The sequence below is a fragment of the Drosophila miranda genome, chromosome 4 (genome assembly GCF_003369915.1).
Source record: "Drosophila miranda strain MSH22 chromosome 4, D.miranda_PacBio2.1, whole genome shotgun sequence".
NCBI classification, from domain to species: Eukaryota; Metazoa; Arthropoda; class Insecta; order Diptera; family Drosophilidae; genus Drosophila; species Drosophila miranda.
This window is the reverse complement of record NC_046677.1, coordinates 2,372,678-2,399,745: the sequence shown is the minus strand read 5'-3', so window position 1 is coordinate 2,399,745 and position 27,068 is coordinate 2,372,678. Positions and strand designations below refer to the sequence as shown.

Here is a 27,068-nt window from a genome sequence, read left to right as displayed (position 1 = left end):
AAAATTTAATCCATGTTTCAGAAAAAAAACTGTCAAACTATAGCTGGGTATTTCAAAAAGAAAACGACCCAAAGCACACATCAAAGCTTTTGACCAAATCTTTTAAGGAAGAACAAATTTACATTTTCAATCCCGCGACTTAAATCCAATCGAAAACTTGTGGGGAGATTTAACAAAATTATTAGCCAAGTTTTCAATTTTAAATATGCAATAATTATGGAGGGCGTCCAAGCCACCAAGTATAAGCCACCTATAGAAACCCGCCAAACGCTTCTTAAAAGTATGCCAGAAATTATTACTAGGCTAAAAACAGAATAAATAAATAAAATAAATAAATAGTGGTGGACACACTTGATATAAACTTTTAAATACTAATTAAGAAAAACAAAAAAACAATAATCAGTTAAAAAATTTGATTCATAACAACCTTTAATTTGTACCTCTTATTTTGATAAGCCTGATATTTACTGAGAAGTAAAATTGGATCTCTTTTCTTTTATAACATTATCCTATAATATAAACAAGTTTATTTTATTGAAAACAAACAATTAAAGAATACGTGAGAACTAATTTTAAGTTTAAAATATTGAATAAAACTGTTATTGTTATGTTAAAGCCTACGTAGGTGTGTACCTATTATTATGATCATGTGTGTAGCACTGTCCTTCCGTATGTTGGCTTTTCTGCAGCTGATACTCAAAGACTATAAGGATATATTAATTTTATAGTGGATTTGAATTTGTGTAACACGCAGAAAGAAGCGTTTCCAACTCCATAAAGTATACATGTTCTTGAGCCGAGTCAAAAAGCTATCTCTGTCTGTCCGTCTATGCGTTCCGATGAGCGCCTATCTCTCAGAGACTATAAGAGCTAGAGCAAACAATTGTTGTATCCGGGCTCCTGTGATATCACACTGTAACAAGCTTATTTCAAAATTTCGCCCAGCACTTACAAAAGACTAACTGATCTAACTAATCTGTGACATAAAAACAGAATTAATGGAAATGCCCATGTCTACCAGATTGTTGAATCTAGATAAGATCAGATTATTATTATTATAGCCACACGGAACAAATGAAACTGCAGTGGCTACGCAACGCCTTCCACGCGCTTACTCATTCTCTTTCTTTGACATACACAGTTATCGTGTAGTGTGCGCGCTCTGTCGGAGGAGAGCCATACTTTTACTGAGTATCGGATGTAAAATTTAATACAATTTTACCACGAACTCTATTAATCTATTATTAAACTATAAAAAAATCTCCTAAAATTTAACCAATCTCGGCCAACGGCATATATTTTAGAGGTTTATTATAACGTGCGTCAGATTCCTCCGTGGATGCAATACAAAACAAACCGAATTGTTTTACATTTAATAACTTGAAAAATTATCATTTAACATTTAATTTATTAATAACAAAAAAATGTATACCCAATTTGAAGATTGTGCAAATTTGTAACCCAAGATCAAAATCCATTTCTGTTTTTAGTAATATTGGAGGCCAATGAGCTTTTTCGGCGGATCTGATTCCACATTTACGAAAAATATTTCTTCGAATTAGATTTCAATTTAGGGATTTATTGTTCAATGTTTTAATGCTTACAGTTAGAGTACGTGGCCGTGAACTGGTGTGTCAAAATGTAAGACAATGCGAAACGTTGCTGCATACGTTCGATTGTCAGTTTTTGTTTCTGAATATTGGACTGGACCACTTAATTGATATTACTCACTTATTAAATTTTCAAAGGTCGCAGCCAGAGCAGCTGTTTGAAAATTTCGAGAATTTATTTGATTAATGGATTGATTGTCAATATTTTACAAAGTCAGTATCTTGAGAAAAATACCGTTTAAAAACCATAAATTTTCATCTTGATATTATAAAAAGAATATAAAATATATCAAATAAAAAAAAACAAAAAAGCGCATCAAAAATTTGTAGCAGAAAAAGTTTTCGTAATTGCGGAATTTTGTATGGCTTTAACATAATTAACTAAATTAATTTATTATATTTCAGTCATATGACAGACAGCAAAAAAATAGAAAATGCTTGTTACTTCAACAAAAAAATTTGACTACATCTATTGATAATTTACAACATATGATGGTGGAACCACCACCTTTTGATATATATCTTTGCGACAATTGTGATGCCGAACTTTATTCTAAACAAGCTATATTGGTAAGTTTTTATAAACTATATTTACATATGATATAAGACTGTAGAACGATAACCATATCTACACTACTGGTTAAAATAATAAGTACTTAGGTATCGTGCTAATTTGTTATGAAATAGCTCGAATGTTTTTGAATGCATAGCTGTCAATTGTTTATATTTTTAAAGGTTGCAGTCTTGCAAAACATTTGAATGAAAAATGTACCCTTGTTATTAAATTCTATGCTTAAATTTGTGCTGGATGGGTATTTTTGGTCTGGTCAAAGAGCATTGCACTGCTGAAGAAAAAAATAAGATTCTTCAAAAAAATACGAAAAGTCTTTCGGTAAGTGTCTAGGACGGTATGACTTGTTCAGAATGCATTAAAATAAAAAATGCTTACTGAAAATCTAGGATGAAAGCAAACAACTTTCAAAAACAACAGACACATCATCAGTCTTTCAAAAAAGGATCCGTTCATATCTTCCAAAGCCATTTCCGCTTAAATTGGCAATAAAATATATGCCGGTTCGTAGACCGAAACAATCCCTTGCTCCGAGTTAATAATTTTAAGATGAGGCAACAATTTGCAAAAATTCATTTGGCATGGTATGGAACAGATGGGTCTAAAACAGTGGAATAATATATTATGGAGCGACGAAACCAAAATAAATCTTTTTGGTAATAACTCAAGAAGATATTTACTACACCCAAATGCAAAGAATTCAACGTCCAGTCCAATACCTCTATCATTGGCCCTAGCTCAGTTAGATCGAGAAAACGCTAGACCATTGTCTTAGCTCGACACTGCAAGCGACAGTGTATTACTCTTGTCCGGGATAATGCAGTGTCCATTGCACAGCCGCCACCCTCGTGGAGGGTTCAGCTAGAGGACTTTCGTCGGGGAGGAAAGGGGCGTGGCAAAATGTTGGAATGCACTTGCAACAGTGTGATATCGCAGGAGTCTAGATACAAAATTGAGCTATTCTAGCTTTTATAGTTTCTGAGATCTAGGCGCTCATCAGGACGGAGGGACGGGACAGATACTATCCGAAAACCTCCTCCAGATGTCCTCGTACGGCGAACATTCATGCGGGTTGAAGAAAGGTATTGCAACTTTTCGCTGCCGGTGAGAGTGGCGATCTAACGCCTCTGGTAGTCTATTCCGTTTTTCTCGGGACTCAACTTCTAACTCTAACTAACATTAGCTTCTACTTAATTTTAACTGTTACGTCTGTTGCTGTTACCGGTTTTGGTCTGAACTGCAGCTTCGATCTTTTTATTTGCCATTTCCTTGTGCGATGCGTTTGTCTCACGTACCTGTTGTCACCGTTTTCTCATATAGGTAATTGTGCATTCCCATATCTTAGAAATTTTTCCGTCAAGTCCAGTGGAAAACTATAATGGGTCATAAAATCTACTCCTATTATGATGTCGTCTTCGCAACTCTAAGATTTTTTCCTTCTAATTATTCCCATTATTTGCGAGTTCAACCTGTAACTCTTTGTAGTCGTATCCCATTCACAGGCTCCACATTTCCATTAACTAAATCCCTTTTAATTATCATTAATACACATTCACTTCCACCCATTACGCCTCTAATAGTGAGACCTGCAAATCATGAGTCCATTATTTTCTCTGGTGATGCTTTCAGCTATATCTTAATAGCGTCTATAAAACTATTGATCTTGTATATTTCCAGAAAGTCGGTAGGTGCATCATTGCAAGCCAGTTTTGACAGTCGGTCTATGTCGATCGCGAAATCTTGAAGAGACGCTCCGTAACGTTGTACCCTGCCCTTCAGTTCCATGCGATGAACTTCCCGAATTTGGTCAGCTCCATATCAACGTTCCAGGGCACGATTGCAGCACCTCAGCAGCCAAGCGCTTTGAGGCAAGCACTTAAGCTTCCGTCCTATTATTTCTCGACGCTGACATTTCAAATTCTGTCGTGAAAACAACAATTGTTGTTATGCCATCAAAACAAAGTGTAGCGAGTTTCGGTTTGGCTGTTGACATGTTGTTTTCAGGAAACCCCAATTCCAATTGGCGATTTTCCACTTGCCGAATTCCCTCATCAAGGCTTGTGTCTTTATCTGCAACATCACCTGTTGCTGTTGGTTGCCTTGACCCTTTATCGCCGCACCTTGACTTTCAATTTTCACTGTCATCTGTTGCTGTCGCAACATCGCCATTAATTGGCCATTGTCCGCTGCCGGCCTGTTCTCCACCACTGTCGCCCTGGAGCATTGCTCATCCAAAAACTTATAATCTTCAACATTGAGGCTGTTCTCACCATTGCAGGTTGCAACAGCAGGTTGCCTTTCAAACCGCTCATCGGTAAGCCCCGCTCAGTCAATTCCCTCTTCAACTGATTAACTTTTAACTATCCTTATTTAACTAATCTCAAAATTCGCTTTTCTGACACCAGTTGTTACGTTTCTACGGTTCGTATTTCAGATTTAGAAACAGAGAAGGCTTTAGGAATGAGAGGAAGAGGAAGATTTTTTTTCGGGAGAATTTAGGTTCCGCTCCGAACTATTTTCTAATCATCCAATCGTTACAATATATACTTTATCGGGTCGAAAACGGCGCAGAGAACAAAAAATACAAATTTTCATTGAAAAAATTTCTGATTTACATATTACACGTAAGAAAAAAGACGAAGAAAATATATTTTTCACTTACGACGGTATTAGTTTACATAAGCTTTATAACTGTGAAAACTAAATTAATTAGATAGACAAATTTTGATTTTTTTATAAAAGATAATTGTTAAAACCTTAAAAGAAAAGTCTAGACATTTGCGAGTTGAGTTGTAAATTCAAACTAAATTTTATTCTTAAAATTAGAGCCTTATATATGATTTGACAATGAGGTAGGAGGTACAATTTTGTATTCTATAATTATCGTTAGACCTACGCAAAGGATACATTTTACTGCGGGTGTCTATTTGAGTGCATGCTTACATTAGGGTTATTTTTAGAATGCATTGGTTAAGTGTTTTCCCCACTTGTGTTTTGCTGTAGTATCTTTTAATTGGCTACAGATCTTTGTTTACCCCGAATTGTCACTACTTATCTACTTTATGTGATTTCTTTAGAGATCGCTTTTTTGGATACATGAGTGAATGTGTACAATAACATGTTTATGTTTGAACATTCTGCAAGGGGCCGAAAATGGCATGGTTTCGATGATAATAGGTTCATGTTTCATCATTCTGCAAAGGGCCGAAAGTGGCATGGTTTTTAATTTGATTCTTGTGAACCTTTTTGTGTACATTTCTTTATACATACATTGCTCTAATTAGAAGTACAGATAATCATTGACAGTCAATTACAGTGGGTAGGGAAGTGCTATCTTTTGCAGTCTTCGTGCTTCGTTAAAGTATAATTCCTCTTATGGAATAGATTATTAATATTATTATTATTATGATTCCGATAATCAAGGCCGCATGTCCAGATACATGATGGAACTTAAGTCCTTTTAACACATGATGACCTTCTTTTAACAATTTTAATTCGTTTCTTAACTTATCCATTTCTTCTGTGTGGTTAATTAATCGTATTGCTAATGGATTCCAAAAATTTTTTGGTATTTTACTTATATTACTTGTATAAAAGGATGAAATGGGCTCGTAGCTTTCTGTTTGAATACCATGATGAGGTACTAGTATTTTATCATCGGTTCTCACAGTACAATCATTTATTATTGTTAAAATTCCTTGTTTCGGAAGATCAATTAGTTCTTGATTTGAGTTACTACATTGAATTCTATCATTAGTGTTTACTGGAACTTTGATGAGCCAACAACCCTGCCTTTCTAATTCGACCTAAAATGATCTTGTCTCTGCTATCTTCCTATACACGAAATTTGAATTACCTTTTACTACTACGAGTACTTCTGGTCTCTTTTGGAGTCATTCCTGAGTCTTGCTCTTCTGACTCAATTCCAGCTAATGGACAAATTTTATTTATAGGTCGTTTTATCAACCCGTCTTGATGTTTTATAGTTACTTCTCTGACGCTATCATCCTTACTTTTATGTATTTCTTTTATTTTTCCCAAGGGCCATCTAGCTGGGTGACAGGTTTCATCTTTTATTAATACAATCTGTCCTTTTTTTAATATTCTGCATTCCTATTTTCCATTTATTTCTTTGTTGCAGTGTGTGCAAGTAATCTTCTTTCCATTAAATTCAAAATTCTCTTTTCATTTTCTGAATGAATCTCCACCTATCCAGATTCCCGATTTGTTCCTCTGAAATTGTTTCAATCGGGCCAAATACTGGCCTTCCAATAATAAAATGACCTGGTGTTCATACATCCACATCGTCAATATCATTTGTAGCTGTCTACAAAGGACGTGAATTTAGTACCGCTTCAATTTGACATAATAGAGTTGCCATTTCCTCTTAGCTTAAATTATTGTCCCCAATTACCTTTTTAAGTGGTATTTCACTGATTTTACCCAAGCTTCCCAAATACCTCCGAAGTGAGTTCCTGCCGGGGTAATAAAATGCCACTCGATCCGTTCTCTTTCTAATATTGGAACCACTTTAATGTTGTCTCTGAGGGCTCTGTGGTATTCCTCGTCTAATTTGCGCGAAGCTCCCACAAAGTTGGTTCCATTATCGGAAAATTTTGTTTGCACATTTTCCTCTTCTTGAGAAAAATCTTCTAAGTGCAGCTAGAAATGCATCTGAAGTAAGATCGCTGACTAATGAATAGCCCTTGTCGTCATGCATACGAATACTGCAATATATCCCTTATAGGATTTCTGCCCCCGGTTTTTAGAGCATCGGATGTAGTAAGGCCCGGCGAAGTCTACCCCTGTATTTGTAAACGGGGGCGACATTGTAGCTCAGTGTTTCGGCAGATTTCCCATAATTTGTTTTGCAGTATTCTGTCGATACCTAGCACAGGTGACACACTCTTTAAGTTTTTTCTTTAAGCAATTTCTTAGCCCAAATATCCAAAATTTTTGCTGGATATAGTTTCGCATCAGGTTAATTCCACCGTAAAGTGTTTCTTTATGTGCGTTCTTGATAATTAAAGACGTCAAGTGACACTTATCTAAAATCAAAGGATGTTTAACCTCAAATTCCGCGTTGGAGTTTTGCAATCTACCTCCAACTCGTAACAATCCATCTTTATCTAAGAACGGATTTAAGCTTAATAGTTTATTTTTTGTTTCCAATTCCTTTTTATTAGTTAGGCTAGCTATTTCGGAACTTAATTGGATAGCTTGTTGTTGTTTTACTATTAATACTTTGGCACTCTTAATCTCCTTCACTGTCAAAAATGGAGGAAATTCTTTCTTTTTGGTTTGGATTTGAATAAACCTCAATACATATGCAATGACTCTTTCTTGTTTATGCATACACGAATATTTTTGTAATAATTCACAAAAAATGTTATTTTTTGCTATTACCATTGTTGGGCCAACAACTAATTTTTCTTCAATTTCCTCTTTTGGCCAATGTTTCTTAGATTTCGCCAACCATTGAGGCCCTTTCCACCAAATCTTAAAATCTTGTAGCCTATCTGCACTAATGCCCCTTGATGCTACATCTGCTGGATTGTCTTCAGTTCTAACATGTCCCCATTTAATTTCTTTAATTTTTCTTACTTCGTCAGTTCGACGCCTGATAAACTTGTCTTTATTGTCTTCATTCTTTATCCAGGCTAGAGTAATAGTAGAATCAGTCCAGGCATAACACTCTACATTACTTCCAACCGCTATTTTCACCCGTTGAATTAATTTTGCCAGAAGATGTGCTCCACAATGTTCTAATTTTGGAATAGTTTTCCGATTCTTCTTTGGATTAACTTTGCTTTTGCTGGCTATTATAATTGTAGAACTATCTACCTTGGCATACACTACGGCAGCATAAGCCTTTTCGGATGCATCGGCAAACCCATGAATTTGCATCGACTTATTGGTCTGAGAATTTAGCCATCTTGGTATCCGAATGCTCTCTAACTCTGTTAAACTATTTTTAAACGAATTCCATTCCCCAGTATCCTGTTCTGATAATTCTTCATCCCAATTTTTGTCTGCTATCCAAAGTTTTTGAATAAATAATTTTCCGACAAGTGTCACTGGAGACAACCAGCCTAAGGGGTCATACATCTTGGCTAAGGTAGATAATACTATTCTCTTGTTAGTTTTCTTAATTGGTTCATAGTGGAAATTGAACCTAAACTCGTCTTTAACCGGTTCCCATTGTAGTCCTAAGGTTTTGACGGATTCATTCTCCTCAATGGTTAATACTTTATTTTCTTGGTCGTCTCTAATGCCTTCTATAATTTCTGGGATATTTTTTATCCACTTTCTTAAGTTGAACCCAACCTTATTAAACTCCCGGGTAACTTCCTTTACATGTTTTTTAGCATCCGGTATCGTGTCGGCACCTGTCATCAGGTCGTCAATATAAAAATCATTCTTTATGATTTCCCTAATTGCTTGATTTTTGCAATTATCTGCTATTGCAACAAGCACCCTGGTTGCTAAGTAAGGTGCTGAAGCTGTACCGTACGTAACGATTGTAAGTTTATAATCTTTTAACTTTTCGTTTGGATTATCCCTCCAAATAATATGCAAATATTGTTGATCGTCTTTATCAACATTAATTTGCCGGTACATTTTTTCAATGTTCGCAGATATTACAAATGGCCATTTACGCCATTTCACCATAATATCGAAGATATCTTTTTGGACTCTTGGTCCAACCCACATGATATCATTTAAACTTTTATTGTTTGTGGTTTTTGTTCAGGCATCGAAAACAACTCTCAGCTTTGTCGTTAGACCACATACCTGCCATTCTCATCTCTTCTTGTTGTTTCCAAGAAATGCTCCTCGCACACATCTTCTTCTACGTCATTCTTTTCACTTTCCAATTCCCAGAACCGTTCTAAGTCTCCAACTTCAATTGTTGTCGCCACAATAAATTTATCACCTTTTGATTTGGTGCAACCGGATATAATCCATCAGTTTCGGAAGAATAATTGCTTCAATCACGAGTTTTTACCGATAAGGTAAATTTGTGTACTTTGAAGTGCAAGAGTCTGTAGATGATACTCCACTTACCTCGGTGTTCGCTCTTTTTATACCCGATACTCAAAATGAGTATTGGGGTATATTAGATTTGTGGTAAAAGTGGATGTGTGTAACGTCCAAAAGGAATCGTTTCCGACCCCATAAAGTATATATATTCTTGATCAGCATCAATAGCCGAGTCGATTGAGCCATGTCTGTCTGTCCGTCTGTCCGTCCGTCCGTCTGTCCGTCTGTCCGTCCCCTTCAGCACATAGTGCTCAAAGACTATAAGAGCGAGAGCAACGATGTTTTGGATCCAGACTTCTGTGATATGTCACTGCTACAAAAATATTTCAAAACTTTGCCCCGCCCACTTCCGCCCCCACAAAGGGCGAAAATCTGTGGCATCCACAATTTCGACGATACGAGAAAACTAAAAACGCAGAATCGTAGAAGATGACTATATCTTCTAGAGTGCAAAATCTGAACCAGATCGTATAATTATTATAGCCAGAATCAAGAAAACAATTTCATTTTTTCTCGCCCTGTCTCTCTCTAACACACACGTAGCATAGCCGGCTTTGCTTAGAGTAAAACATTAGCGCCTAGATCTCAGAGACTATAAAAGCTAGAGCAACCAAATTTGGTATCCACACTCCTAATATATCGGACCGAGACGAGTTTGTTTCAAAATTTCGCCACACCCCCTCCCGCCCCCGCAAAGGATGAAAATCTGGGGATATTCACAAATCTCAGAGACTATTAAGGGTAGAGTAACCAAATTTGGTATCCGCACTCCTGTTAGATCTCACTATAAAACGTATATCTCAAAATTTCGCCCCACCCCCTTCCGCCCCCACAAAGGACGAAAATCTGTTGCATCCACAATATTGAGGATACGAGAAAACTAAAAACGCAGAATCATAGATAATGATCATATATATCAGATTGCTGAATCTGGATCAGATCAGATCATTTTTATAGCCAAAAGGAACAAATCAATTTGCACTGGCTACGCAGCACCCGACGTCACGCTCAGACTGATTTTCTGTCTCTCGCACGCACTCCTTGTCGTGTCGTTTAATATTAGCGGCGTCTGCCGGAGGAGAGCCATACTGACTAAGTATCGGGTATAACTGTAGAGTTGCGGTCTCCGCAGCAACTCACAACGTTCCCCCTCGTTCGTACTAAGTTTAATATTTGCGCAGCTTGCACTGAAATTATGGTACATTGCGACCCACAATCAATGAGAGCTCTAAGGTTTTGATAGCCACCATTCCTTGCCCTTACTTGTATAAGTGCTGTGGCTAAGAACGCTTGTTCTTTTGTCAAGCAAGTGTTAACATTTTCCCTCTTTTCGTAGGGAATATGGAGCATCGTATGGTTTTTTACAAATCCCACATAAAATTTCAGATAAGCATTTCTTATACATATCATGCCTACAGCATTTTGTGCAAGGGCGCTGTTTTTTAATAAACTGGCCCCTATGTATCGGACTCATTTCCTTAAACTTATAGCAGTGAATTATGGTATATCCTGCCATTTTACATAGCGGACAATTTTCTTTTATTTTACCATATTGCACTACTTTTTTCAACGGTTCCCACTCTTTATCCTGCGACGTGTAAAGAGAAGTGTACCGATGTTCTAAAAATTCCATTACATCTGGCAATGCTTGGATCTCTTTTGTCCTTTTTATATGACTTTCATAAAATTGTAAAGTATCTTTGTGGAACATTTTCAACACTATGTGCGCGAAAATCACATCAACTTCTTCTGTTAATTGTGACTTTAATTTTATTAAATGTATTGACTCATTTATAGAAACCGAAAACCATTTAATATGTTTCGCTGAATCGTGATCTAGAATTGGTAAGTCTAGTAATCGATTCAGCTGATCCGAAAAAATTTTTCGCTTATTTTCATACCGCTTGGTCAGCAATTCCCAAGCGGCATTTTAATTCTTCAGCGGCCCAGTTAAAAGGTGAGCTACCATACTCCGTGCCTCACCCTTTATCGCGATTTTCAAATAATTGAATTTTAGAGATGTACTTAGACTATCTCTGTTATGAATTAATTCACAAAATATTTGTGAAAAGCCGTCCCACTCTTTTTCTTCGCCCGAGAATGTACTTCCACTTTCGGAAGGTCAGGCAAATCGATATCTTCTTTTTTATCGTTGCCCCTTTAGTATCCATGCTGTTTCCCTCAGCTAGGGTTTGCATCCTAACTTCTAGGTTGCTTAACATGCTTTGAATATCAAAGTCCAACTCGACGATCTGCTCGTTGAAGCTGTCGTTTGTTTCATAGCTATGATTAAACTCCTTAATTTTTGAGCTCAGTTTTTTTACTGAGGAACTACATTTTTTCTTTGGACGTTGACATGCAATGACTGCATCTTTCAAGAGGCGATGCAGTTACTGCACTGTCAAGTGGCCCGTGTGACACCAGCAGAAACGCAGCCCTCCTCCCGCCCAACCGACCGAGGGGCGCTACCGCATGACGCGCGGTGCGTAGCCGAACCAAACGCGAACATGCAAGAAAGATAGCTATTAGACTAACATTCGAGGAAAATTAGTACTAAACTTACTAAGAAACTAAGCATGCAATCAAAATACAAATACCACTACAGTTACTAATTAATAGAAAGATGTGTAAGGATTAATAATTTAATAAGAGTAAGAGAATTAGTGGTGGATATAATATGGTAGAGGGAATTATAATCCGAGCATAAGACCCTAAACGGTTCATGCAAGGAATAATTCGATCTACAAAGTGGAAGGAACAACGGTATAAAATTTCTAGTCAGTCTAATAGGAATCGTGAAGTTTATGCGGCTCAACAGATCAGGGCTGTCTATGTCGCCCCTGATCAAGTTGTGCATAAATATCACACCAAGCATTTTTCTACGGTTAACTAAGGATGGGAGGTTTACTAATAGTAGTCTACTAGAGTAAGATGGGAGTCTTACACCCGCATCCCAGTTAAGGCCCCGCAGAGCAAAGAGTAAAAAGTTTTTCTGTACTGATTCTATACGGTCCTGGTGTACTTTGTACTGAGGGCACCATACACAGGAGCCGTATTCTAAGATCGGACGAACAACCGAGGTATAGAGAGTCTTGTTATATAGGGGTCGTCAAATTCCTTTGACCACCTCTTTATAAACCCAAGCACGCCCATGGCCTTATTTACCATGGTAGAAATGTGTTCGGAAAACTTTAACTTGGGGTCTAACATAACACCCAGATCATCCACCAGGGTAATTCTCTCAAGAGAACCACCAAATAGGGTGTAGGGAGCCAACAAAGGGCTAGAACGATGAAATGTCATAACTTTGCATTTCGAGGCATTAAGGTGTAACAAGTTTGCACAACACCATGACTGAAAGTTATTGAGATCGGATTGCAAGCGAGAATGAAATGAAATGTCCTTGTACTGGACACAGAGTTTAACATCATCCGCATACATAAGTACTCGAGAGTATGTTAATACTGAAGGTAAGTCATTAATAAAGAGTGTGAAGAGTAAGGGGCCTAGATGGCTGCCTTGTGGTACTCCCGAAGAAACCTTTACTGGTAAAGAGAGGGAGTTTTTGAAGAGGACTCTTTGAGACCTAGAACAAAGATAGCTAGAAATCCATCTCAGGAGGTTGGGCGGAAACCCTAAAAGGTCAAGTTTATGCGCTAAAAGGGAATGGTTTACAGAGTTGAATGCTTTACTAAAGTCGGTGTAAATAACATCCGTCTGTAAGTTACATTGAAAGCCTTTAATAATGAAAGAGGTAAACTCTAACAAGTTCGTGGTGGTTGATCGCCGCCTTATAAATCCATGCTGAGGTGGAGATATAAGTGACTTGCAGAGATGTTGCAAGTGCGGAGTTAAAACCTTCTCAAACATTTTAGGAATAACGGATAACTTTGCTATACCTCTATAATTTTTTGCATCAGACTTGCTACCTTTTTTATGGAGAGGAATTATAAACGATTCCTTCCAGATCGGGGGGAAGCAAGAAGAATCAATGGACAGGGTGAATAGTTTAAGCAAAGGTCCACACAGAGCCTCGGCGCAGTACCTGAGTACACAACCTGGAACCCCGTCTGGACCCGGTGAAAACACCGGCTTAACTAGTCGAAGATCATGAAGTAGGGAACATTCATTTAACAAGGGACTGAAAATGCCGTTCGACCTCGGAAACCGTATGGGTACGGATGACCAGAGTAGCTTTCCTCAGAATAGGTGGTTTGGAAGAATTGGGCAAAAAGATCGGCAATTGCCTGATCATTATTTGCCGACGTATTACAAAATGATAGCGAGGATGGGTGTGCGGACGTTCTACGCTTACTGTTTACGAAGCTGTAAAACTGTTTAGGGTCCTGAGAAAAACGTATCCTGCATCGAGATAGGTAGCTCTTATAGCATTGAGCATTAAGAACTGAAAAGTTTGACCGAGCTAATACATAGCGAGAGTGAGAAGTAGGAGAACCCACTTCTTGAAATTTTTTATAAAGTCTTGATTTTAAGTTTTTTAGACTGGATAACTCTTTGGTAAACCAAGGGGGTTTTCCAGATCTAGTCGGACAAGAAAGCGGGACACAAGAATCGAAAAATGTGCCAAGAGCATTGTAAAAAATGTTTGTTATGATATCAGTGCACAAGTACAAAGCGGACCAATCAAAATCCCTAATGAGGTTATTAAGCTTCGCAAACTCGGCTTTACGAAAGCAGCGGACACGTTCGGGCAGCCTACTCGACCGATCCAATACAGTTGGTCCTATATCTAGCGAAACCTCGAAAGTAGGGTGGTAGGCGTCTTCAGGTATAGTGAGCGGAAGGGCTCGGGTTAACAACACTATGGTCGGATCCGATACAAAGCACAGATCAAGCAATCGACACATATTTCCTTTCTCATTCTACACTCTCCCATTTTAGCCTAATCAAACCTCTGCATGGTTTGCTCTAAATGTGTCCTCAGGTTTTCCACTGTTCTATCGATTTCCTCAGATACTTTTTCTATGCTATTGTCAATTTTGGGCTCTCTGTCTTCCCTCAAAGTTCCAGTCTCCACTGTTTGTAACTTTGTTATTTCTGGTCAAATGACCAGCTTCGATCTTCTTAATCTCCTTTGCTATCGAGGCTTGAGCCTCTAATAGCTTAATTATTTGTTCCGATAACATCTTACTTTAATTTGTTACTTAATTAGGCTTAACAAAACAAATTTAAAATATCTGACCTAGCTGATGAATTCTGCTTCTGCTGTTGTTGTTACTGCTGCTGAAGTCGCTGCTGCTGATGTCGTTGTCGCTGCTACTGATGTCGCTGCAGTTATTGTTGCTGGCACAGTGGGCACACACAAACCAATTTTTTTTTTTTTTTTTTTTTTTACAATCACAGTTATTTGCCACCTTTTTTTTTAATTTCTAACCATTAAGAACTTTCGATGTTTCGGATTATTATTTTTTTTTTTCGATTTTCTGGCCTCGAAAACGCCACCGTCGCGAAAATTTTTTATTATACCCGATACTCAAAATGAGTATTGGGGGGGGTATATTAGATTTGTGGTGAAAATGGATGTGTGTAACGTCCAGAAGGAATCGTTTACGACCCCATAAAGTATATATATTCTTGATCAGCGTAAATAGCCGAGTCGATTGAGCCCTGTCTGTCTGTCCGTCCGTCCGTCCGTCTGTCCGTCCCTATCAGCGCCTAGTGCTCAAATACTATAAGAGCTAGAGCAACGCCCCCACAAAGGGCGAAAATCTGTGGCATCCACAAATTCAAAGATACGAGAAAACTGAAATCGCAGAATCGTAGAGGATGACTATATCTTCGAGAGATCTGATCCAGATCGTATAATTATTATAGCCAGAATCAAGAAAACAATTTCATTCTTTCTCACTCTGTCTCTCTCTAACACACAGGTTTCATGGTCGGTTTTGCCAATTGCCTAATATGAGTTCAAGGATCTCAGAACCTATAAGAGCCAGAGCAACCAAATTTGTTATCCACACTCCTGTGATATCGGACCTTCACCGTTTCGTGTCAAAATTTCGCCACACCCACACTCTTTGTCGTGTCTTTTAATATTAGCGGCGTCTGCCGGAGGAGAGCCATACTGACTAAGTATCGGGTATAAATGTAGAGCTGCGGTCTCCGCAGCAACTCACATAGTTCCCCCTCGTTTTTCAGTTACAATAGATATACATCTTTCGTTATCTATTAAAATACAGCCTGTCCAGCTCGTATTTTTCCAAATTATTAATTGAAACTTACGTTTCATTAATTCATTTTACACTCTGTTCCTTCCTATAGGAGGGAAATCAGAATTTTTATTTGGCTACCTTTAGCTGTCAGTGAACTAGACACTTGTTCAGTCTCAAAAGAGCTGGTTTAACTCCGTGCTCTTAACACAGGAGGGAAACAACGGAGAGTCTCGAAGAACCAAAATGTTAAGACCTTAAAAGAAAAGTCTAGACATTTGCGAGTTGAGTTGTAAATTCAAATTAAATTTTATTCTTAAAATCAGAGCCTTATATATGATTTGACCATGAGGTAGGAGGTACAATTTTGTATTCTATAATTAGACCTACGCAAAGGATACATTTTACTGCGGGTGTCTATTTGAGTGCATGCTTACATTAGGGTTATTTTAGTAGTATCTTTTAATGGGCTACATATCTTTGTTTACCCCGAATTGTCACTACTTATCTACTTTATGTGATTTCTTTAGAGATCCCTTTTTTGGATACATGAGTGAATGTGTACAATAACATGTTTATGTTTGAACGTTCTGCAAGGGGCCGAAAGTGGCATGGTTTCGACGATAATATGTTCATATTTGATCAATAATAGAGATAAAAAAAAGAGAGGGTATATGTTCACTCATCTTAGATTAAAAAAAAACTAAAAAATATTATATATATAGGTACAAAATAACAAAAAGTATGAAGTTATCAAAAGCATATTAAAGCCATACAAACATCAGGCCCGAAAGATACGTTTGTAATACTAATGATCCGCAATCAAATTCCAAGATTAATTATTTTTGTGTTGGTCAGTGTACATATCTTTTAAGGTCCAATGCATTAAAGAAATGCATCGAATGCGAGCAATGCAAGACCAAAGCGGAAATTTCTTATCGCGAGCTTTGCATTAGCATAGCTGCACCGACAAAAGAGAAAATAAATTCACTTACAGTTTCATTACAGTCCCTCGCTAAAAGGCGCCTTTCGTTGGGGAAGCTGTGAAAATAATATACTGTTGGTCCATGTCGAATGGTGTAAGGGGGAAATATGAATATTAGGGAGGTTTTTTTCAACAAACAAAAGTAATTAATTGTTGGTAATTTAACTGGCTGCGGTGCTATCGGGGGAAGACTGTAAGGTGGAGGTGAAGTGAGTTTAAATACGAATAGAAGGGGTCAAAAGGATCAAAATTTATAGTTAATGTAAATAGAGCTAAACAATTTTATTCCGTATCCTTAGCGTCTTCTTACTTATTTATTATTCGCCAACGTAATCAAAACATCCTTATCTGGGTAGTCTAACTTATTTCTAACTTAAGATAGTAACAGAAACAAAATTAATTATGGAAAAGGAAGATATCTACAAGCAACCGTCTGACGGCTCTCTTCCCCTGGCAAGAGTCAAAACGCATCTCAGCTGGCAGCGCAATGGGCTCATTAAAGCAACAATAGGTCCTTAGGCTCCTGGCGATCGCACTCAAGCTAATCCCACTAAGCAGGTCAGGACAATCGATGTTACCATTAGAAAGACATTTATAAAGATCTGAGCCGCAATGGACCTTCGATTCTCGAGGGAGGAGAGGTGCACGAGGCGACACTTATAAGACTGCAACGGAATGAAAAAGGGCACAGGCTGGAGTCTACATTTCAGAAACTTTCTTTGCAATCTCTCAATGCGTGAAATTTGAACGACCCCAGACCATGATTCCAGACCATGAAAGCGTACTCAAGACGTGAGCGCACAAGGAATGAGTACAAACTAAGCCTCGTATATGGGTCCTTGAACTGGGATGAATTACGCTTAACAAAGCCAAACATAGCATAGGGTTTTGGCAATATAAAATTCAGATGCTGAGCAAAAAAAAAAACTTGAGTCGGACAAGCAGGGGTCTTGTCAAGTATTTCCGTCTACAGAATATGAGGCCAGCACATTGAAGATTGTAAGCAAAATTTGTAACGTTGAGGGGGAGCGAATTAAGTCTGCACCAATGAAGAAGGATACATTTTGATCGATTTTAAGATCATCAGCATAAAGCAGATGCTCAGAAGCTTGAATGCTAAGAGATCTGTCGTTGATAAAAATTGAGAACAGAAGTGGACCAAGTGCACTTCCCTGTGGAAGGCCGGAAGTAGCCAAGAATGTGTCCGAAGGCTTTCCATTTACCAATACGACATACTCTCGCCGCTCAAGATATGACCTAAATTAACGGAGCAGGAAGGAATGAATCCCTAAGGCACAGTGGGAGACTTTGTCAAAGGCCTTAGCAAAATCAGTATACACAACATCTACTTGAGAGTGCATTTCAAAAGCATGAGTGCAGAAATTACCGAAAGCGATGAGATTAGTAGTTCTACCCGGCATAAAAACATGCTAACTTGCGGTAATGTACGACCTCATGAGGAAAGTGATCTTTCTGGCAATGATTCGCACTAGAAGTTTTGACACATTGCTGAGTTTGGCAATTGGAGATAATTGGAGATCAGATTTTTGGCACCTTTCTTAAAAATTGGCGTAATCGTGGCAGCTTTCCAGTTGCCAATAAACCGACCCGTTAACAGCGAATTTGTGAAGAGAATTTTGAAAGGTTGATAGAACGCAACATCACAGCTGCGAAGCAGGCAGGCAGAAATGCCATCCCAGTCGGTTTTATTAGAATTATCGAACTCATCATTGCCTCCAAAATATCCACCTCCGATACATTAAGTGTGCCGATTTTGACCACCGAGGGAATAGCGTTTAAGCTAAAAAAAAAGAAGCAAAAAGGTTTGCTATACCACTATCCGTATTAGCGCTCAAGTTACCCAGGCTCATAGTTGAATGAAAAAAGCTCGTCGACCTTTTGGAATTTATGAAATGCCAAAACGGCCTGGAATTGATTTTAAGTACCCTTTCAACGACGGCAATATACTGGTTGCACAAAAATTTCACAAGACCCTTCGTATACCACGGTAGCCTATAGGAGCCATGCACCCTTCTGGAAGCATTATTACCAATAATACGCTCAAGTTACCCAGGCTCATAGTTGAATGAAAAAAGCTCGTCGACCTTTTGGAATTTATGAAATGCCAAAACGGCCTGGAATTGATTTTAAGTACCCTTTCAACGACGGCAATATACTGGTTGCACAAAAATTTCACAAGACCCTTCGTATACCACGGTAGCCTATAGGAGCCATGCACCCTTCTGGAAGCATTATTACCAATAATACGACGGACGGTACGCAAGAAAACACTATAGGAAGTGTCAGCACTAGGATGCGAGAGAACAGAAGCCCAATTAACGAAGGTGCTGACGGTCTCGCAGATTACCACATATTTTAGCAATGTTTTTGTGCGCCTTGTAGATCTCATAGCAGCCACACCAATCTGATCCAGAACAGTCACCATCCAGGAGACAACTCGGATTACAGCGTAGGGTGCGTCCGACGGCCACAATGACCCCACCTCCTCTGAAGAGCTTCGTTTTGGCACAAACTCTGTCCTTACGAAACACATGGAAAAGGTTAGGATCGAATTATTCGTTGTCGAAAAAGTTTGCATTCAGTCAGGTTTCAACCAAAATGACAATGTCGAAGTCACACGTAGAGGTAGCCAGTTTGCGCATGCCCGCTATATTTTTCAACCATGCTTAGAACCTGCCCAAGCGTTGCAGTCCGAATCAGTAGCACACCATCTTCGTCCAGGAAATAGGGTAGGGAAGCAGCTGAGAGAGCCTATCTGGGTGATGATGCTGAAGAGAGTGTTGTGCATAAGAGCACACGACGGGCTGCTGACTCTTCCCAAGTGTCGAGAGTAGCGACGGCGCAAGCATAACACAAGAAGCAATGCGTTTGTTGTTGTGGTGATGACGTCAGAAGCGCATGTAGTCGAGAGAGAGCGCCAGCAAGAGCATCGTCATCTGATCCAGCAGCAGCCGAGCGAATATCGCACAATGCGGAGATCGAAAAATCAATGTTTTTTCGTTGTGTCGGAGAGGATTGCCAAAAATGAAACAACGGGCTGTTGCTCATAGCAAAAAGGCGAAAAAGTGAAAGCAGAATATGTTGTGGAGAAGCGGCGATCATAAAACCAGAGGCGATGCTCACCATGGGTTTTTTGAAGTGGATGGAACTGGAGCTTTTGGAATCGGCGTGGACGGACGTCCGCAATGGCACAGCTGCACACAGATTAACTGCTGTCAAAGCATCATGAGCTTATCGGCAACAAATTTTACCACCGCCTCTGGCCCCGACGCGGTAGTAAATTGACTGTGACGAAGCCCTCCAAATCGGGTGGGGGAGCAGCAGCTGATCCCAACCAACTTAAGTCGATGTGGCGGCCACTAACCGTGGAGACATTAAGTCGGACGCCGGCTTTGGCCTATTGGAATCTTTCCTTGGAGCAGTCGGCTTCACCCGCTTATGAGAATTGATTGAAGGGGCATTCTGAAAATCGGACTTAAGCCCCCGTTAAAGGCTTTCAAGCTTCAGAACCTTGTCATTAAGCTCGTCTATTTTCGAATGGGAGTCATTCGCAACCACACAGTTGTCACACTGCTATAACAAATAAGGTAGATTTGTTAATAGTTTAACTGCATCTGCATGCAAATCGATACACGTAATCGATGCAGTAATAAAGCGAAATAGCGAAAACACGACCGAGCGCAGTGAGAGCTGACTAATCACGGCTTCTTCTAGGCCGTTACAGAAAGTTGCTTAGCGGAGCAACAGGGGGGTGATCGGTTATCAGCACCTAGCGCGACAACTGCCAGGCATAGCGCCTGCGCACAGGTTCGGGCTGGCGCATGGGTTATGGCAGGTGGTGGTTATGTATCCGTGACGGTGGAATTTATCCAATAGTTTCCAATGAAGAAAACATCTCGGCCCCACACCTAGGTACGGCTGATGATCTCTGGCTTGGTGTGGGTGCACAACTTTGGAGCTTGGTCAGCTGCCGTCCGCGACTAGGGCCATATGGGCTAAACAAAAAGCCCCAAGGACTAAGAAAAACTAATTTTCCCTACAGGGCACTATAACATACCGTTTTCTCTGATTTTTCCAATGAGACAAGATCATTGTTCTCTTCTGGGCAGAGATTATTGACGCACGCGAAAGTTTCGCTCAGCTGTTCTAGAACCAGAGCATGCACGCACCAACCCCAAACTATGCTATGATCTGCATTAATAATTGGAGCAACGCCATTGCATTCGATATACCCGAGCACCATAGCAATAACCTAACATTGATCTGTGCAAAGTACAGTAGATTCCTTACACGGATTATGTATTTACCGAAGAAAATCAAATTAAAAGACAGTTACCATAGCCCTGGCAAAGCCCCAGAAAGATGTTCAAAATATGAAAGCAACCGGACATCAAACCACACGCGATAGTCAAAACCTTTGCGGTCCGCTGGCATAAGGAATGTGCCGAAAAGAAACTGCACACTCACAATCGTCCATTTCTCGCTTGCGATCTTGCGATGCACCATTAGAAAGGTTGAAAAATTCTGCGTTGTTTGCATGCTCTTTTTTTATACCCGATACTCAAAATGAGTATTGGGGTATATTAGATTTGTGGTAAAAGTGGATGTGTGTAACGTCCAGAAGGAAGCGTTTCCGACCCCATAAAGTATATATATTCTTGATCAGCATCAATAGCCGAGTCGATTGAGCTCTGTCTGTCTGTCCGTCTGTCCGTCTGACCGTCCCCTTCATGTGGCATCCACATTTTTAAAGATACGATAAAACCAAAAACGCAGAATCGTAGAGAATGACCATATCTTTTAGACTGCAGAATCTGCATTGGATCGTATTATTATTATAGCCAGCATCAAGAAAACAATTTCATTTTTTCTCGCCCTGTCTCTCTCTAACACACACGTAGCATAGCCGGCTTTGCTTAGAGTAAAACATTAGCGCCTAGATCTCAGAGACTATAAAAGCTAGAGCAACCAAATTTGGTATCCACACTCCTAATATATCGGACCGAGACGAGTTTGTTTCAAAATTTCGCCACACCCCCTTCCGCCCCCGCAAAGGATGCAAATCTGGGGATATTCACAAATCTCAGAGACTATTAAGGCTAGAGTAACCAAATTTGGTATCCGCACTCCTGTTAGATCTCACTATAAAACGTATATCTCAAAATTTCGCCCCACCCCCTTCCGCCCCCACAAAGGACGAAAAACTGTTGCATCCAAAATATTGAGCATACGAGAAAACTAAAAACGCAGAATCATAGATAATGATCATATATATCAGATTGCTGAATCTGGATCAGATCAGATCATTTTTATAGCCAAAAGGAACAAATCAATTTGCACTGGCTACGCAGCGCACGACGTCACGCTCAGACTGATTTTCTGTCTCTCTCGCACGCACTCTTTGTCGTGTCGTTCAATATTAGCGGCGTCTGCCGGAGGAGAGCCATACTGACTAAGTATCGGGTATAAATGTAGAGTTGCGGTGTACGCAGCAACTCACAACGTTCCCCCTCGTTTCACTATTCGTTTGTCAGTTTCAACGATGACTCGAATTAAAGAGCTTGTTCACAAAAAAATTGTGCACAATTAATGCACAGAAAAAGGTGTGTCTTACAGAAAATTAGCCAACAGCTACAAAGTTAGTGTTAATAATTAATATTAAAACTTAGTTTGGAGAGATCAAGGGATCAAATTATTGATGAAAAGGTATTAGACTTAATCCACAAACACAGCACGATGTACGTTTGAAAATTGACAAAAAAAAAACGCGAGCAAGTATGAGTATGGTTTAAAGAATAAAGCAACTCCATATTTTAAAGACATACAAAATATAAAAAGTTTCGAAAAACGTCTGCGACAAGTAGAAGTCGGCAAAACGAGTGTGCGAAAGTTTTATGATCTCTTGCTCAACGATGCAGTTTAATGCGTTATTATGAATGGGGAAACTTATGTTAAATAGGACTCGAAAACTTTACCCGGCCCTTAGTTTTATACAAAAGTCAAAGGTAGATCTGTTGACGAGTCGGTATCTACAATTCAAATCGATCAATTTTGCGGAGTATGTGCATATATAGCCATTTGCACCTGTGGCCTAGGTTAGAATAGGTAGAGGCGGTTGCCAGGCTCGCTCGGAGCCCGCCACACTTAGTCCGGTTTCGGCCCATTGTGATACCGCTTGGGATCATTCCCTTCCTGCAAAAGAGAGATTTCATTTTAGCAGTTGTCTTAGCCAGATGCTCTTATAAATTTAGCGACCTTTCTGGGACATAGTGTAGACATCTCCGAGATGTGTGTAGACATCTCCGAGATGTCGGTTAGAAAGGCAGAACCTAAGTGTTGTAGCCTTCTTCTGCTGAGAGCTGGACAGGAGCAGAACAGGTGTTCCACTGTCTCCTCCTCGTCCTCGTCTCTGCAGCTGCGGCACAAATCATTATGTGGGGCACCCAGCCTGTTAGCGTGGGTGCCTGTTAGCCAATGTCCTGTGAGGGAACGTATGACTGCGCTGCACCTTTCCTACATAGTTTGCAGAGCTTAGAGGTGCGCTTCTTATCTGTTTGCCACATATTGTCTGTCATTCGCTTGTATTGCTATTTTATGATAAGCTTACAGGTGGTCATTGGCATAGAGATATCCTCCTTATCTTGGAGAAGGGGGATTTTAGTATAAGATCTGGCCAACTCGTCCGCTATACAGTGGCCCGTGACCCATATAAAGCTAATAGCAAATTGCTGAGTCATCTCGTGAAGAGATTTGCGGCAGGCTGCCACGGTGACTCAGCTCGAGTAAATCGCCGCTTGGCTGTCGCTATAGATGTTTGCTGGGTTGCCGTGATTGCTGTAACTTCCGCTTTTAAGACGCTACAGGGATCTGGAAGCCTAAAGGAGTGCCTTATGTTTAGATGTTTAGAGTGGCCTAAGAACCATTAAGAGGCCTAACCATTACATTAAGAAGTGTTTAAAAAAGCGACTTGTACCATTTTACCGAAAGCACAATGTGATCAGAATATTTTTGTCAGTTCTGGCGTCTATGCCCGCTCAACTTTAGTGTTACTTGACTCAAAATATATAAATTTCGTATCAAAAGAGGAGAAACAGAATACAGTCCACTTAAAGGGGGCTATGAGGAAGATCGAACCCGAATCTGTCGATACGATTATTAACACATTATTACCATTACCAAACGTTGATCAAGCAATTGCCGATATCTTTCCCAATTTTTCAAAACAATTTACTCTCAAGAAAGCTACAAAGGTCGAACGACTTTTTCATCCCCATGTTAAATGAAAGCCGGAGTTCCCGGCTGTGTAATGAAGTACTGCGTCGATCACCGATCTGGAAGGATTCGGTTAATGTTTGTCTCCATAAGAAAGGTAGCCAGTCTGATGCAAAGAATTATAGAGTTATATCTGAGTTATCCACTATTCCTTAAATTTTTGACAAAGTTTTAACTCTGCACCGGCAACATAACCACAACCACATATATCTCCAGATCAGCATAGAGTTATAAGGCGACCATCAACTACCACAAATAGTTTAGAGTTAACCTCTTTTATCATTAAAGGCTTTCAGGGAAATTTACAAACTAATGTTTTTTACGCCGATTTTAGTAAAGCATTCAACTCGGTAAACCATTCTCTTCTATCACAAAAAAATTACCTTTTAGGGTTTCCGCCTTTAGTTGAAACCTAGTATCTGTTTACGAAGCTGTAAACCTGTTAAGGGTCCTGGCTATTAAGCTTTGCAAAGTCGGCTATACGAAAGCAGCGGACACGTTCAGATGGCCTTACCGACCGATCCAATACAGTTGGCGCCATATCGAGCGATACTTCGAAAGTAGAATGGTAGGCGTATTCAGGTATAGTGAGCGGAAGGGCTCGGTAAACAACATAATGGTCGATTCCGATAGAAAGCACTGATCAAGCGGGCAGGTGCTGCTCGCAAATTGTGATTTCCAAAGAAATAATGCAGATAGCGAAGGCGGGAAGAATCATTATTTCACACAGGAACTCCAGTTATTCTTGAACCTGGACTGTAGAGTGTTCCGACGTGAAGATTTAATCCACTGCAATCAGAACACCTTCCACACGTCTAAACGAACGGTCATTTATAAAAGTTGTGTACCGACCTTCTTAAACTTTGAAATTTAGTTTGGCTTTTACCAGGTCTCGACATTACCCCGAAGAGAATGCTCAGATTACTGCGTAAGCCTCAAGCATTCTGATAAGTTACTACAAGAAAATAAGTTCGATTTTTGGACGGGTGGAAAAGTTGAACAGGAAGATAAGTATTGAGCATTGGGCTGATTTTTCTTTGGGAGAGATATGGGGGAACCTATGTATTTGTTTAGATACTGATCTTCTTCAGCGGTTTAACTCGATTGATTTAAATAATAAGATTTTTTATTATTTTTATATGAAAAAGGGACGTTAAGCTAATGAATAATACAAAGGCAATTTTTACGAGAGAATTTTAAGATTTTAAATACGAGCTATTTAGTTAGTTTACATGAAACCAATACTCTACACTAATTGTATCATTAGAGAAGACATTTTTGTGAACCCTTAGGCCATTAAGATACTGCTGGATATATGTGAGCAGAACATCGATGATGCGGAAAAACTCACACTAACTCTAAAAAGAAATGGCTGAAAATAATAAATAAATATGAGACTTTATGCTCTTTCGTCCATTTTTTAATTTGCATTTTATCTGCATAATATTGTTGTTTTCCAAAATTTGGTTGATTTCCTCCTCATCAAACACAAAAATCAGCTATTTTTAGCTGATGCTGTGTAAACGACAATTTTTTGTAATTTTTTGTATTCCGACATCGATAGAAAACGCGCGCCAGTGTTAAAAGGTAGCTGCGGTGTGATTTTTATTGTTAGTGATGCTTATAAATCGATTATTTTTTGTTTATTCCCGTTTCGTCTTTTTTTCTTTTCAGAAGTTTGTTTTTCATGATTCTTAGTTTCGGCTACGGCTTGATTTATTAAATTGGTTTATGATTATGGGGAAATGGAAGCTACCATGCAAGTCATTGGAGAGTGACCAAGTATAATTAATTTTTATGGATGTATCATAGGAAGTTTCCAATATTATTGAATGTGCTATGCGATTTGTGCGGATGTTGTGTGTTGTGCAGATGTGTCTCTTGAAGTGGTATTATATCTGATTTGCATTTGTTTAGCGGAAAAGATAAACTTTATAACTTTTTTTTATTTAAAAAGCCGTTTATGTTTCATTGTAGAATTTTGATTGGCAGTAAAGAGATGAATTATATAGATTAGCTTTCAGAGATTTGATTTTTTTTTTCTTGGCTGATTCTCCACACACAGTTCGGCTTTGCGCTGAGATCAGTCAATGCTAGGTAACTCTCTGTTGAAAGCAAGATACGAAATATGTTTTTATAATTTTGTCTCCTCCCAGTGGAAACAGTCTTTTTTGCGGATGTTGTGTCTTTCTTAATTTCTGTTAGTTAATTTATTTGTTATATTTGCTATTTTCTTTGTTTTTTACCCGGTACTCGAAGAGTATACGGCTATATTAGATTTACGGTAAAAGAGGAAGTAACACACAGAAGGATGCGTTTCCAAACCAGCATCAATAGGCGAGTCGATACAGCCATGTCTGTCTGTCTTTCCGTCCGTCTGACTGTCCTTTTTTTTTGACATCTAGCTCTCAGAGACTAATAGTGTATTTTAAAATTGTACCCTGCCCCATTCCGCTCCACAAAGAACAAAAATTTGTGGCACCCACAATTTTGAAGGTACGCTAAAAGCGACGAACCGCAGTGTCTTAGAGAGTTATTATATCTAGCAGCTTGCTGATTCTGGACCAGATCGGATCATTATTACAGCCAAAAGGAACAAATGAAATTTCAGTGGATACGATAGGGTAGCCGCGCGCTTACACATTTTCTCCCCCTGGTAGAGCGGAGCGAGAAGAAAGATTGCGAGAATAGAGAAATAAATCAAAAATAAACTGTGAAAGCTCAAATCACATAACAAATTTGACACAAACAACTCCAACATGTTTTCGTTGCTGTCTGATAGCGCCCCAAAGAAGCTAAGGCCTCCACCAATATACATGCTAGAGAAAGGCTGCAGCGCGGTAGTTAAAAAAGTTGTTGAATTTATTTAAAATACAAATTTGCATTTCATTCCCCTTACTAAATACATCAAACCACATCCCAATCAAAGACTAAAGAGCAATTCCGAATGCTATCCAAATATCTAAATGTCACCAAGCAAACTACTACCAATAACGTAAGCTTTTCTATAAATGTTACCTTTTTAAAATGGCTATATGTGCAAACATTATATTAAATTTTTCTTAAAAAGTAATAGATGCTTGTTTAGTTTGACTATGCAGTTCTTATATCTTATTGTTGTGCTCAGTTACTACAAATTTTCGTTTTCTTTGAACCCCATTTGTGGTACCATTAGCTTAGATAAGAGATCAAAGTCGCGCTCTATGTAGAAAACAGATATATGTGCAATCATGTTTTGAGAGGCGCAGTGTTAGCATTGTTTCAGTAAAACTGACAAGCTGATTGATTTAGTACGTAAGCACTCATTATTGCTTCAAACCAATAAGAACTAAAAAAAATTGCATTTTAGTTAAAAATGTCACATGGTAAAGAATTTTCTGAGGAAGAACAGGGAA

General features: G+C 39.0%; 1 protein-coding gene across 1 annotated transcript in view; it reads left to right on the top strand.

The window, feature by feature from the left end:
- Positions 1 to 27,068, top strand: part of LOC117188661 — a 53,695-nt gene that overhangs the window by 17,683 nt on the left and 8,944 nt on the right. Inside the window, exon 4 of the mRNA XM_033392846.1 lies at positions 2,016 to 2,180. Within this exon, the coding sequence (XP_033248737.1) occupies positions 2,016 to 2,180 (165 nt within the window). The remainder of the gene's footprint in view (positions 1 to 2,015; positions 2,181 to 27,068) is intronic.